Raw genomic sequence first — 13,960 nt, forward strand, 5'->3', positions numbered from 1 at the left:
TCCAGACAGGTGAGAGAAGCTGGATGGAACTGACAGAAAACTGAGGGCTAGGAGTGGCCAGGAAAAGGCAAGGAAGTCAGTGGATTTTAGGGTGCAATGGAAAAGCTCCATAGTATTTCAGAAGATAACTCTGAAGTGGAAAGAGACACCAGGAAAGGTAAATCAAATAGTGAGTTATGGTGAGGCGCTTCACGGATAAACTTGAATAGGAATAGAATCCCTCTTCTCCCATCTTTGATTATCATCTTTTTGTGTCTTCAAATCCCAGTAACTATAGAACTGCCATCTTGACTTCCCATCTTCTTTTTAGATTCCCCCCCTTACTTTCCCAAGCAAAGACTAGAAGACCAGATGAATTAAGGCTGAAGATTATGGCTGTTATCAGGTGATGAGACTTGCAAGAGTCGGCAGCTGTACTTGGTCTTAACCGTGAGTACTACACAGATAAAATTTTAGGCTAAGCTGCAGGCCTTGGAAGTACTAGAGGTATAAGCAGAATTATATTTAGGCTTACTATAAGGATAAAGGGGGGCAGGTTTTGGGGCATGACTTCGCTAGATTTATTTTTCTAAGTCTTGCTAATTTGTTTTGCTACTTTTACTATTTTTCTAATATTAACTCTCATATTGATGCCATTTTAGAAACAAATGTCAAGCATCAAGAGCAAATACGAGACACTTTCTGAACAGTTTGCTGGGAGCTGCACTTTTAAAAGGCGTAAAAGTCCAGTGATTCTTATTTAGTGTTTATACCACAGAAAACTGAAAGGGATTGTCATAGAGACTTCAACCAGGCGCTGTGAATCCTGAATCCACGGACTGCATGGCAGTAGGACATGCTGTGAAACAGCCTAGCAGAAGCCAGTTACCAGTACTGGTCTCTCCCCGGCATAGCTTTAAAAATCATCTCAGATGTGGCAGTGAGCTCTGCCTTGTACATCCAAATCTCATCTGAGGACCTGGGAGTATCCTTCCTATTGGCAAAGTGTTGTGAAAAACTTGCAGTGAAGGTATTCTGCAGTTCTCTGTTACTGTGAAGGAACTTTCCTTGGTGAACGAGACTCCGACAGTAAGGCCGTCCTCTAAAATTATTCTCAACAAGTCCATGACAGACTTCCCTTTCTGTTTAAAACATTGTCCCTTTTTTACTACTTTCTCAATATGAATTAAAAATTGTAGTGTTCTGATCCTAAGCACTGCTTGAATGAGATACATATTCCTTTATATAAGCAAAAGCAAATTTGCGTCTGTTTATTGGTAAATACACTCTTAATTATAAATCTGCTCTGGCAATGGAAAAAAATAGACTGCTCCATTTACACACAAAGCTTAGGGGGAAAAAAAAAACTAAACAAACACATAATTTCTCGTGCATTTTTAGCCAACCAGCAAAGTAATTAGAATATTTTCACCAGAATATTATTAAAACTGTTATAGCAGATGGGGCAATTTCTTGCTATTCACCTACTACAGAGGACACAGCAAAAGTACAGAACACTGACGTGTTATTGACCTGTGTGATTAAGTACACTTTTCCCAGAAAATTCAAAGCTCTCAATTCTTTTTAAACTTAGACATTTTCAATCGGTGAATATTCATGCTTTTGCACTTGGAAAATGTAATGTGAGAGGACACAAGAAAAAAAAACTTCAAATTATATAAGTACATATATATGTTTTCTACATACCAAAATCCCTATTCTTTCACCCTTCCATTCCTTTTACAGGTAATTCTGCCTGTTGTACATTCCAAAACACTGGTGGAGGATAGAGACTACTGCATAGCAGTGTTGCTTCCTAAGGAGAATGCATACACACACACATGCGTGTGTGTGTGTCTATCTCCCTAACCCAACACTGTCTTTGGTGTAATTTTGTCCACAGTTCTTCATGTGTTTAAAAAGACAATTCACAGCTGTATTTGAGATAAACATATAAATAAGTAGTTGTTTCAAAAGCCCTGCAAGGTTCCATACCAATAACGTAATTTGAAAATGGTTAGAAAGCTTGGGGAAAAAAGTATTTCTTCTTAATAAGAAAAATGAGTGCATTTGGAACACTAAATCAATGATGTATCCGAGCCTGTTTATTAGCTACTTGTTCAGCTTCTGTAAAATACAGCTTTGAAAAACAGTAACTCTAAAAGTCAGAGGAGAGCTGTGAATTAATTGCTTAAAAAATTGTAGCCAGCCTTTTTTAAGACAACTCTGAGTCATATATACTGTTTGTACCCTAATGTAGTTGTTTGTAAGTGCTTCAGAGTTCCTTGTTCCATGAAACTGTTTTCTTTAATGTCAAATCTCTGTTAAGTTCTCTTTTGCTTGGGGTGAACTAAATGGTTCACAGGCCAAGATTTAAAACTAAAACACGGTGCAGTTTCTGCTTCCCAGATAGATCTTATGTCCCAAGTCCAAACTAGCCTCTTCTTAGTTCCCTAGAAGTCTGCCTGTTCAGATGCCAGTTCTGTTCTAATCTTTCCTTTAGATACCACCCATCAACAGAATGAAACAATGTCACATACACTGAACTCTAAGCAGCAAGTTAAATTAATTGACTGTTCTATGTTTATATAGATTCTTTCCAGGAACTACGTTCACTTAAAAGCTCAATTTAAAGGAAGAACATTGGCTGAGACAGAAACTATTTCTTTAAAATAGTATATTCCTGCAAGACAGATCTGTTGCTGCTGGAAAAGTGGAAGCTCAAAACCAGAATGGACTAAAACCAGTAGGCTTAAGTTTTGGCCTGAGTTTTCAAGCCAGTGATGGTCCTTGTACAGCTACGGCATTTCAGATGTCAGACACCCAAGACTACAAAGGGATTAAATGCAACTGATTGAATATTACAGCACTCACATAAATCTTCAGCAATCATCATATCACACGCACTGCACTGCTAGACAGCAGGATGCCCTATAGATGAGTTAAATAATTCTACACAAACCAAAATGCTTATCATGAAGTCATCCAAGAATGCCACTAGGAGAAACTATGGACAAAGGAATCTTTGCATCTTGTCCTCACCCAGGAAAGAGAAGTCTTTCAAAAGCTGAACCAAGCAATGAAATCCTGCTTTCCCCTCTCCGTAACATAACTGATCAACACACACAATGGTGGCAGAATTTGGGCCAAGTCTGACTTCAGTGCATGGAAATATAAATCCACGTCTACTGCCACCTCTCAGCTAAGAAATGTCATAATTGCTAAGCTACAGGGCATGCCATGTGTGAGGACTACAGAAATGACAGCTTTGTGCAAAGGAGGAACCTAATATTCTAGTCTATTCATCTTCCTGTCCTCAAACGATCCAATGAATATTTTACAGACAAATACATATGCAGCTTTTGGAACAGCAACTGGAATCCCTAAACGCTATCCAAGCAAACAGTCTTCTGCACAGGGAAGTATCCACAGGATGGTGTTAAAGCATCTCCCACAATTCCCAATAATTTATAGCCTAATACTCTGGAAGGTTAAAAGTAAGTTTAAATGCCCCCTCTAGCCAAAGAAACCAGATGTCCTGCTATCTTGAGCGGATCCCTAAGGCATCAGAAAACCGAACAAACCCTATTCTGTATAGTTCTGCACGGCAGACATTCAAAGGAGATGCAGACACGCACTTCGGATAGATCCTGGCACAATAAGATGCTCTGAAAATGCCTAACATCTATGAACACAGAAGTGACAATGCACCTCTCCTGCATATTCAGAGGAGAACGATAAGTGACAGGCACAAGGGAACCATCTCCCAGGCTTTGCTCATTTCTGCAGAAGGACAGAGGGAGAAGTACGTGTTTCTGAACGGGCTGAGCAGAGCCAAGCTGAGATAGTATTTCATGAGAAAGACCGAAATGGGGCTCCAGGTACAAGCTGAAGACAGATAGAAAACATCAGCAGACCCACTGTTTGTACCTTGTTTGTTTCCCAGCTTCGCTGAATGCTTTTGCTGTTGAAGCCATGGCACTATAGGAACAATTTCACGCTCCTTGTTTTGCCTTGTTCACTGTAGCCCCCCTAAAGAAACTAATACTTTGATCCAGTTCATTTTCAGCAAAGTAAAATTCAGGAAAGAAACCTCTACCAAACTCTCTCATTTCTAGCAGCAACAACCTCCAGCGAACAGACAGAATAAAATTGGCAGGGACTTCCTATGTTATCCCCCAACAAACAACAAGTCAGGTGGAGCCCAACGGGAACAGGGGACCGCACTTCCAGCAGAGCAAATACCTGTTTTTCAATGCCTCCACCTCTGCCCGATAGGGCCAAAGCTTACTACTGCAAATGTGATGGTATTTTTACAGAATTTTTAAGAGATTCCAGTAATTACTATAACCAGTTTTGCATAAATAGGCCTATCATCTTCACACAAGCGATTAGCAGCTGCTGCTAGCTGCTACAAACTTCTAACAATAGATTTCTGCTTACGCTCAATTCCTTTTCCATCTCTCAAGTTTTCTATGACAATGATTTACAGGATGGTTTACCGCAGCAAGGTTCATCATCATCAAGTTTTAGTAAGCTTATGTCATATAGCACAAAGTTCAAAGAAAGCTGGAAAAATACATGTTACATAAATTACAGTAGCCCAGACTAGTGCCTATCTGCAGAGGACATGCTCATCAATGTTCAGTAGGATAAGAACTCTTTCAAACGAGGTTCTGCAGATCCCTTCTGCCAAGGCTCAAAAAAACGCAGTGGCATCTGCCTCTACCATCAAATTAGGAAGCTAAACATAATGAGCTACTTTAGATGGTTACTCTTTACACCAGTCCTAAACTCACTGATTATCACTGGCCTTCACTGAAGTCATCCTGAAGTATCTTTGTTAATGATCTCGGGTATACACATCTATACTTTATGCCACAATTATCCCCATTACCTTCTATCTGAATGATGAGTTGTTTTGATACCAACGTTAACGTGGTTTTAGCTGAATATGTAACTGTTGCATATATGTTCAGGATAATACACACATGCAAACGCACTAAGATGCCAAGAAGACCTTGAAAAACTAAAGCTTTGGAAAGCACTCATAAAAATGAATGCAAGTTAATACACTTGAAGGAAAACAGAAATCAGCTTAGGTAACAAGTGACTCAAATACAGAAATTTACTATCTGCCTGAGTAGATTCTAATGTTAACAAATACAAAATGTCAGAATCTTTTATTTCTTCCATGTCCAAGAACATGGAATTACTGCCTGCAGAGATCAAACCCTAAGGCGAGCTGGTGCTTGCTGTGGTCTCCGCACTATTCATTCCCAGATTTTCATGGACAAGGAAGTGAGAAAGCCAGCTGTGTTCCTCAGCACTTAACTGCCACCTTTGGCACAGCAACAATAAGAGGAAGGGGAAGATCCACAAGAGTTCACCTACTGTTTAGATAGATGCGAACCTTCATTGTACAAAACGCTGTCTGGCATCATTAAAGAAGAAACAAAACATATTACTGATCAACTTACTCAAAACCAGCTTTCTAAAGATGTGAGGTAAAGTTATGTAAGACACAAAATGATCTTGTAAGACCATTGTTGTATATATGGTATTATAGGGTGACCTTGGTTTCTGTAACTAACAGTTCTAGAAACTGAGTAGAAGACTTGGTAGGATAGTCCTACCCCCAAGCAATTGCAACTTAAGCATCAAACACAATACAGGAGCATATACTTGTATATACTTTCATATCTCAAATTATAGCCTAAATATCCATGAAGAAAAAAGATTAATACATTTCCTAAAATTTGGAAGAGAATACTCAAAATCCATCTTCCAATAACATAGCTCCCTACCATACTCCGAAGTAAAGACTAGGATTTCCGCTCTCTCTTCCCAATAAATTTTAATTTTACGTTCAAGCAAGTTATTAGAAGGAAAATATTGTCATGCTGTTAAACAGGAGAGGTGAATTAGTCACCAACAATGCTGAAAAGGCAGAGGTTCTCAACACTTTCTCACCTCTGTCTTTACCAGCACTGTTGGGCCCCAAGCCTTGGAACAGCAATCCAGGTCGATGCAAACACAGACCCACCATCAGTGAAGGAAGTGTTGGTACGTGACCTATTGCAGGAGCTTGACCCCTACAAACTGATGGGCCCTGATGTTATCCACCCCAGGGCGTTAAGAGAGCTGGCTGATGTTCTTGCAAGGCCGCTCTCCATAACCTGTGAGAAGTTCTGGAGATCAGGGGATGTCCCAGAAGACTGGAAGAAAGGTAATATCACCCCCATCTGCAAGAAGGGCTTAAAGCAGCATCTAGGAAACAAGTTATAGACCCATCAGTCTTACTTCAGTCCCTGGGAAAGTTATGGAACAAATCCTCCTGGGGGCTAACACAGGTCAAATGAAGCACATTATTTGGAAAAGCCAGCATGGACTCCCCAAGGGCAAATCACACTTGACAAACCTGATCACCTTCTATGACAAAGTAACCCGCTCAGATCATGTGGGTCGATCGGTGGACACTGTCTACTTGGGTTTCTCCAAGGCTTTTGATAACAGTTCTCCACAGCCTCCTCCCAGAGAAACTGATGCGTTATGGTCCATATAAGTGGTCTGTGTGGTGGGTGGAGAACTGGCTGACAGGCTGCACCTGTCAGAGGGTAAATAGCTCCTTCTCAAACCAGCAACCTGTCACAAGTGGGGTCCCCCAGGAATCCATATTGGGCCCAGCGCTGTTTAATATCTTCATAAGTGATCTGGATGATGGGATCAAGTGCAGCCTGATGAATTTTGCTGATGATACAAAAATAAGTGGGGAAGTAGACATTTCAGAAGGGAGAGCCACTGATGAGGTTAAAAGTTTATCAAGAAGTTTCGGTTGGGACATGGTTGAGACACTAAGGAAAGTACCTAACCTTGAATAGGATGTGAAACAAAACAGTGTGTCTCGTGTTCTTTTGCAGCTGCTGACTTAGACATAAGATAACAAAATATGTAACTTCTGGACCAAAGTTGAGCCAAGAGTGTATCCTCAACTAATTTTGGGTAATTACAATTCTGAAATACATACCCCTTTGTGAATAATGAGCATGCTGATCAGGTAACCTCCCTAAATTTTTAGATTAAAATTTAGATACATATGTATAGTTCAGAGTGGCGAATGAATCATTATTAACCAATTAGCTGTATTTTATTGTTATAAATATTGGGCGGTTGGGAATGAGTGTGTGCTGGCTGTTGTTAAATGCCTAGCACCTGATTTTGCAGAACTGAAATAAAAACAAATATCTGACTCAGCGTGTTGATTGGCTCTCACACATCAGGTGAAGAACCCTTATTTAGGGACAACATCACCTTGCAGGAAGACCTGGATAGGCTGGAAGAGTGGGCTAAAGAGGAACCTTATGAAGTTCAACAAGGACAAGTGTTTAGGTCTTGCACCTGGGAAAACAGAATCCGGGAGTGCAGCACAGGCTGGGATCTACCCAGTTGGAAAGCAGCTCTGTGGAAAAGGACCTCTGGATCCTGTTGGACAACAAGCTCAATGCGAGTTAACACCGTGCTGCTGTGGCAAAGAAAGCCAACAGGGTGCTGGGTTGCATCAACAAGGGCACCACCAGCAGAGATAAAGAAGTCATTATCCCACTCTACTCAGCGCTTGTCAGGCCACACCTGACACTGTGTTCAGTTTTGGTCCCCGCTATACAAAAAAAATGTGGACAGGCTGAAGAGGGTCCAGAGAAGGGCCACAAAGACGATCAAAGGACTGGGAAGCCTGCCATATGAGGAAAGGCTGGGAGAACTGGGTTTGTTCAGCCTTTAGTAAAGGCGGCTTAGGGGAGACCTTATCACCATGTTCCAGTATTTAAAGGGTGGCTACAAAGAAGATGGAGACTCCCTTTTTACAAGGAGTCACATGGAAAAGACGATGGGTAATGGGTACAAGTTACTCCAGGAGAGATTCCGATTGGACACAAGAGGCAAATTCTTCACAATGAGAACAATCAGCCATTTGAATAATCTCCCCAGGAAAGGTGTGGATTCCCCAACATTGGACACTTTTAAGATTCAGCTGGGCAGGGTGCTGGGCCATCTTGTCTAGACTGTGCTTTTGCCAAGAGAGGTTGGACCAGATGATCCTTGAGGTCCCTTCCAATCTGGTACTCTGTGATTCTATTCTTTTACTGGAGTCTTTTCAGAGTTCTCTGTGAACTCTTTGGGCATCAGCCACACTGGACAAGAAAGAGCTGCTCTTCGACTCCAAACTGCAGATTATGCTGTGTTCAACTAAGAGTCACAGATGTGAAAGTAAGACTATGAACTGCCCTTGTTAATCCTGAGTAATCTAAAGCTAATAGTGTAAAGAATTTTAGTACAGGAGGTGACTTTACTTGTAAAGACCGACTTTATGGCACGGTGTGTTCTTTTTCAAAGATCTCAATACAAATCATATACTCCTAAATCAAAAGAATAAAAGGATTGCAGAGTTCAAGACGCAGGTTTTTAAATCTCTCTCGTGTGAAGGTGAGTTTGGAAAGTGCTAGCATGATAAAATGCACCAACTGTCTTCCCCAGAACAGGCCTGAGCCAGACTCCAGCTTTGTTAGCTGGTTCAGCTCTATGCAAGTCTGCTTAATATACACACCTGAAGAATTTGTCCAAAAGGCTTAGATTTTTCTTCATATCTTGCATGAAAGGATTTATTTTATGAGACATGAAGTGTCTTGCAAGAGTAGTTGTGTTTTAAGGCTTCACTTACCTATCAGCATCTACTTTATTGGTGACCAGATGGGAAAAAACCCCAAACACCAGTACCTCCCTCTGGTACAATTAATTTGATGAAATTTAGTGAACATTTATTCAGTGCATGGCAGAAAAAGCTCCTGAACTTAAGATTGTTTCCTGTATACAGGTAGCATAGACCATATACTGGCAGCAGAGAGAAATACCAGCTTTGAAAGCTATCTGCTATAGGACACTTCATTCTTTAAAACTACATATAGCAGCATGATACAGTTCTGACGAAACAGCAGCAAGTAATGTGATATAAAATACGCATGAGTCTGAACGTGTACCGCCAGACATATGCTCTGTACAGTATGTTTTATGCTTGACAGCATGGCATGGTACAAGTAGAAAAAACAACAGATGAGGCAGAGCTAGAGCTTAAAATCAAGTTGTGGTTTTTTTTTTAACTTTTTCCCTTTCAATAAGAGCAGAAATAAAGCGCTAATAATGTGCAAAAACCCCAACCAACCAAACGAATAAAAGAGGACAAAGGAAAAAAAAAATTAAGGACAGGCGTAGTTTAAAACTTCAAACCTCCTTCCCAACATTTCAGTACTAGCAGCTCGTGGGTTAAAGCTAACTATATTAGCTTAGCCACTCATTTTTGTAAAGATGCTGTCACCTGGCATTAAAAACTCGGTATTTCCTGCCATACCAGTATGACAATGGCCTCCAACATTGATAAATATTGAAGACTCTTTTTTTGCGTAATTACCTTGTGAAGTCAGTCATCTCCATCATAATCACACACATCCTCTTGGCCAAAACAATGATGTCATTGCTGGTATCGTCCCATATTTCAATCTCTGCATCAAGCTTACTCTTGACTTTTTTGAAGTCAGCCACTTGCTCAGCTATCTTTTCCTTTTCAGCCTCTGGCAGTTGAGTCATCTTGGCCTGAAACATAAAATAATTCGATTTGCAAAATGTCTGTGTCAGTGTTTGTTTGTTTGTTTGTTTTTTTAAACAAAATCACTGGATATTATTAAATATACAGTTTAAACACACTGTGACCTGAGCCAACTGTTCCAGCCTGAGCACTGAATTTCAAAATCTGTATGCTACCACTGGGTTGGGCCAAGTAAATTACCTCAGTGTAATGGGGACAGTGGTGTCCACAAAACCATTAATATTAACGTAGTGAGAGAAAGACAACTAAATTCTTCCAAAGAGCCTTTATGAAATATGACCAATAGATTTTCCTTTTTCTTAGGGATGAGGGAGCCTAAGTGTTCTGAAGTACGCAAGTTACAAAATGCAACATTCTTTCAGGTAGGAAAGAATAAAGGGAAAGGCTTAATTGTCCTAAAACTCTCAGGTATGCTTACCCTCTCTTCTGAGAAGGTTCATTTTAAGAACTGAGAAAGAATTAATTGTTCAAATATGCACCTTCCGTCTTTGAAGAAGATAAATACATAAATGAACACATCAGAATCAGCATGTGAATAAAGGTACCAAAAATGTATCTTGGATGCCAATAGGAAAACATCTGATATTCAAATCAAGCCACAGCCAAACTGGGCTCAGGCAGGACTCAGCCCTATACAGCTGTGGCTCCCAACTGGACTGTTTACAAAAATTTCGCCAGCTAAAAGTGTTTCAAATAAAGATTTAGTATAGCTAGAAAAGTGGCGTGTTTTGTGCAAGTTCAGACTATGGAATCAGAACATTTAATCTATATTGAATGCATGTATTCTTCCTAGGCTTAAGCATTAGTGAAGTATTTCATATAGAAAGAGTGAAACAACTGCTGAAAATGCAGCATGGCGAGAGAAATATTTTACTTAATGCTCTTCTTCCTGAGCAAGATTATCAGTCTGTTCCAGACGAGGGCCAGATAAACTTTCCGTGTCAGAAACAGGCCGGGTAGCAGACAAGGGCTCTATTATGTGGGCCTATAGCAGTCCTGGCCTTTCATAATACCTTCTACTACTGGAAGGGAGGAGACCTTTTGGTCTGTTGGTCTTGATGGCTCTTGATAGTGGTTTTTATCTATCCCCTTCTTTGCAAAGTGGCCCACCTCTTGCACCGCAGGCCATCAGGAACTCACACTTACGTACAGCAACTATTAACACACTGTAATTATGCTGCAATTAAACAATAAATATTTTGTGACTTATTCTTGTTTATAAACATCCGCCATCCATAAACCAGAAATTTAAGGCAGTGGCTGAATTACTTATAATTAGCATAACAGGTAAGCAGTTTAATATGTAATGCATATGTTTATCAAGCCATGCCATTTCAAAGATTTTATATGCTTGAACCACTATGCCACAAGGTTAATTTTCCCATTTATATGAATTACTGGAACTTACAGGTCTCTGAAGGGATAACTATGTTACAATTGCAGTCACAGAATTAGAAAGTGTACCTATTTTACGGAATACTTTTCCTGTTTCGTTTTAAAAAAACCCCACACCTCAAACAGACCAGGGAAGACAAAGACATGCTTTCCTCACGGTTGCAGCATAAGCTTGCTGGGAGAGGTATGAAACAGATAAAAATAAGAGTTGGGCTACAGAATCAAGAGAATCAAAGTACCTCTTTTTTATAATCTAATGCATATTTGCTGATTGGTGGATGCGCATGGTATTTCCTAGCCCCCCTTTCAATACCATTTTGAGTTCAAGAACACAGGCCTAGATCTGGAAACCACACGAAAGATGACATTTTAATGAGGGAACTGTGACATACAGTATCCTGATATGTGCCAACGATAATGAGTTTCAGGTGGAACGAAACACATTATCCACTGGAACAAAGGGGCAAAGGAAACTAAAATTCTGACCTTGATTCTTCTTTCATTTCCCTCATACTGCTTCAAAACTATATACGGCAACAAAATAAAACAATTGTATACACAGCCTTCTAAGCGCAGATACGATTTTGTGTCAAAACAGACGACATAATGGTAAATGTGAAGTAAAGATTTAAATTGAATGACTGCTATTACATGAGTGCAGGCTTATTTTGTCCACCAGGAGAAAATGATTTTTTCATTACTTCTAAGACAAAATGGTTTTTATTGCAGTAGATAACACAGTTAAAACTAGGTGAGAGAAGTTGTTATATTTTTGATATTTTTCTTCCTTCTATTAAAAAAAAAAGTATATATTTTTTCTTTAATTTCCTTGAATTAACTCTTCAGAAGGCTATTTATCCCTGGTAGTTGGGAGTCTCCAACACTGGCATTATTTGCATTGTCCCATCTGCATCTTGGTTTACCATGTAAGATGAGTGGTTTTTTTTCATTTCAGCCCCTTCCAAGTTTCAGTCAATGCGCTATCACAGCTACCGAAATTTTAAGGTCAGAGGAAACTGTCCACATAATGATAATAATAGAGGACACAGGGTGTAACTACTTGGTGAAAATTTTGACTCTTCTCTCACTGGTGTTACTACTCGCCAAGGAGATTCCAACCCAAAGAACTGGCCCTTTGCCTGCCCTTGTCTCTGGCTATACTCTAAGAAATTGACTTTCGTATAAATTATGATTCTTCTCTCAAAGTCTTAGACTGACACACATTTCTTCTTTCCTGATCCCCTAAACCAAACGACTGGCCAGATCCACACCGCAAAAATTCTTAGTGCTGACAAGGAGGAAGGAAGGAAAGAAAAGCCTCAAGAAGCACAATTCATTCAAGCAGATTTTTGCATTATCGAAAACTCCTTTTGTCTGAAACAGAAGTGAGCCAGATATCCTTTTAAAAGGGAAGAACCTCCCTTTGTAAATTATTTAACACATCTTGCTTTGTAGGTTGCAGTTTGTCATGTAACTGAGAAAGAGAGGAAAATTCTGTTTTTCTACAATTTTGTAGGTTACAAAAAAAACACCTCACCCTCCTGATGGAGCCCATGAAAAACTTGTCAGAGCTTTTAAAGACAAGAATACCAAATAACATGTTCTTTACATATTGTCGTTCTGAGATAATGGCATAGATTCAAGAAGACCTGGTTCATGTCCCTGCTTTGTTGCAGTTGAGAGCTACGATCTTCAGTCCACCACAGGCTCAGCAGAGACAAGAAGCCATCTCACATATGTTCTTGCTCCCCTACTGCAGAGTCAGCTGAACATTTGGTGGAGGTGAACAAGATCTCTCCAAATCACTCAAAGGACAGGAATCTATTTCAATCAAACTATTTTAAAACGGTTCCAATTGAGATGTTTTGAAAAAATTTTGTAGATTGTTGTCATAAAATATGTGCACATCAACTGAGCGTATTTTATTATGAAGGTGAGCAGAAGATAGGCACTTATAAAGACTATTATACAGATGTGTTTTGAATACTGAATATGGCACAGAGTTTGGAGTGATTCTGTTAAAATGAGTAAATTGTGTCCACTACCTTTTACAAAACATACTACTTTTTCGACTGAGTGGATAATTGTTCAAGTTTGGATAAAGAGGCGAAAGAGAGAATGGTGGATATTCAGCAATTCATAGCAAAGTGAATACACAGGACGATCCCCAGAGAGGAACTGTGTGGTTGTGTGACACTGACAGCTGGGAGAAGCTGAATTTCTTTTGCCAAGTTTACTATCTGCTGTCACCAGTTGTCTTCTTCCAAGTTTAAGAATTGTACCGTGCCTGCTGAAGTCCATCATTCTTTGAACAAGTTCAGAGACGGTCTGATTTGTGCTGCCATATCAGTACCTGTATATTTTTAGATACTATGTAATTGGATAAAGAGGTAAAGCTATCGGGAGATAATATCAAAAGAACAAACTCTTCAATGCCGTTTTTGCATCAGCCTTTGCTAAAAAGGTTGACTTAGATGAGGCAATTGTGTCATATTAAATCTAATTTCCCTTTGTCCCAGGGTAAGAGGCCTACAGATGAAGCAGCAACATGTCGTGAATCTGGGCTTCACTAGGGTTTTGTCACTGGTTCTCATGTCATCCTATTCATAAATCATCTAGGGAAATATGATCTAGAGGTAATTGCCACTGGGTGGACGTGATACTGGTTAGGAAACTGCTCACAGGATACTTATCAAGAACACATGCCAAACTAGAGGTATCTATCAGGCAAAATTCTGAAGGGACCTGCCCTGACTCTGGCATTATTCAGTATTTTCACTAAAGGCGTGGACGACAGAAGAGTACACATCACACATCTGCAGTGAAAGAGGCCTGGTTCGACATGTCAGAGTCCTGGTTTACAATTCAAAGCAATCTCAAGAAACTTGAGAACTGATCTGAAAAAATAACAGGATGCATTTCAGCTGAGAC

At 39.8% G+C, this 13,960-nt stretch overlaps 1 protein-coding gene across 1 annotated transcript in view; it reads right to left on the minus strand.

Moving 5' to 3' along the window:
* The window catches only part of CTNNA3 (catenin alpha 3), a gene marked incomplete at both ends in the record, with an annotated part of 521,829 nt that overhangs the window by 42,238 nt on the left and 465,631 nt on the right, over nucleotides 1–13,960 (minus strand). The window contains one exon of the mRNA XM_082486059.1: nucleotides 9,440–9,621. Within this exon, the coding sequence (XP_082342185.1) occupies nucleotides 9,440–9,621 (182 nt within the window). The remainder of the gene's footprint in view (nucleotides 1–9,439; nucleotides 9,622–13,960) is intronic.

The sequence above is a fragment of the Vanellus vanellus genome, assembly GCF_965231255.1.
Source record: "Vanellus vanellus genome assembly, chromosome: 7".
In the NCBI taxonomy this organism is placed as follows: Eukaryota; Metazoa; Chordata; class Aves; order Charadriiformes; family Charadriidae; genus Vanellus; species Vanellus vanellus.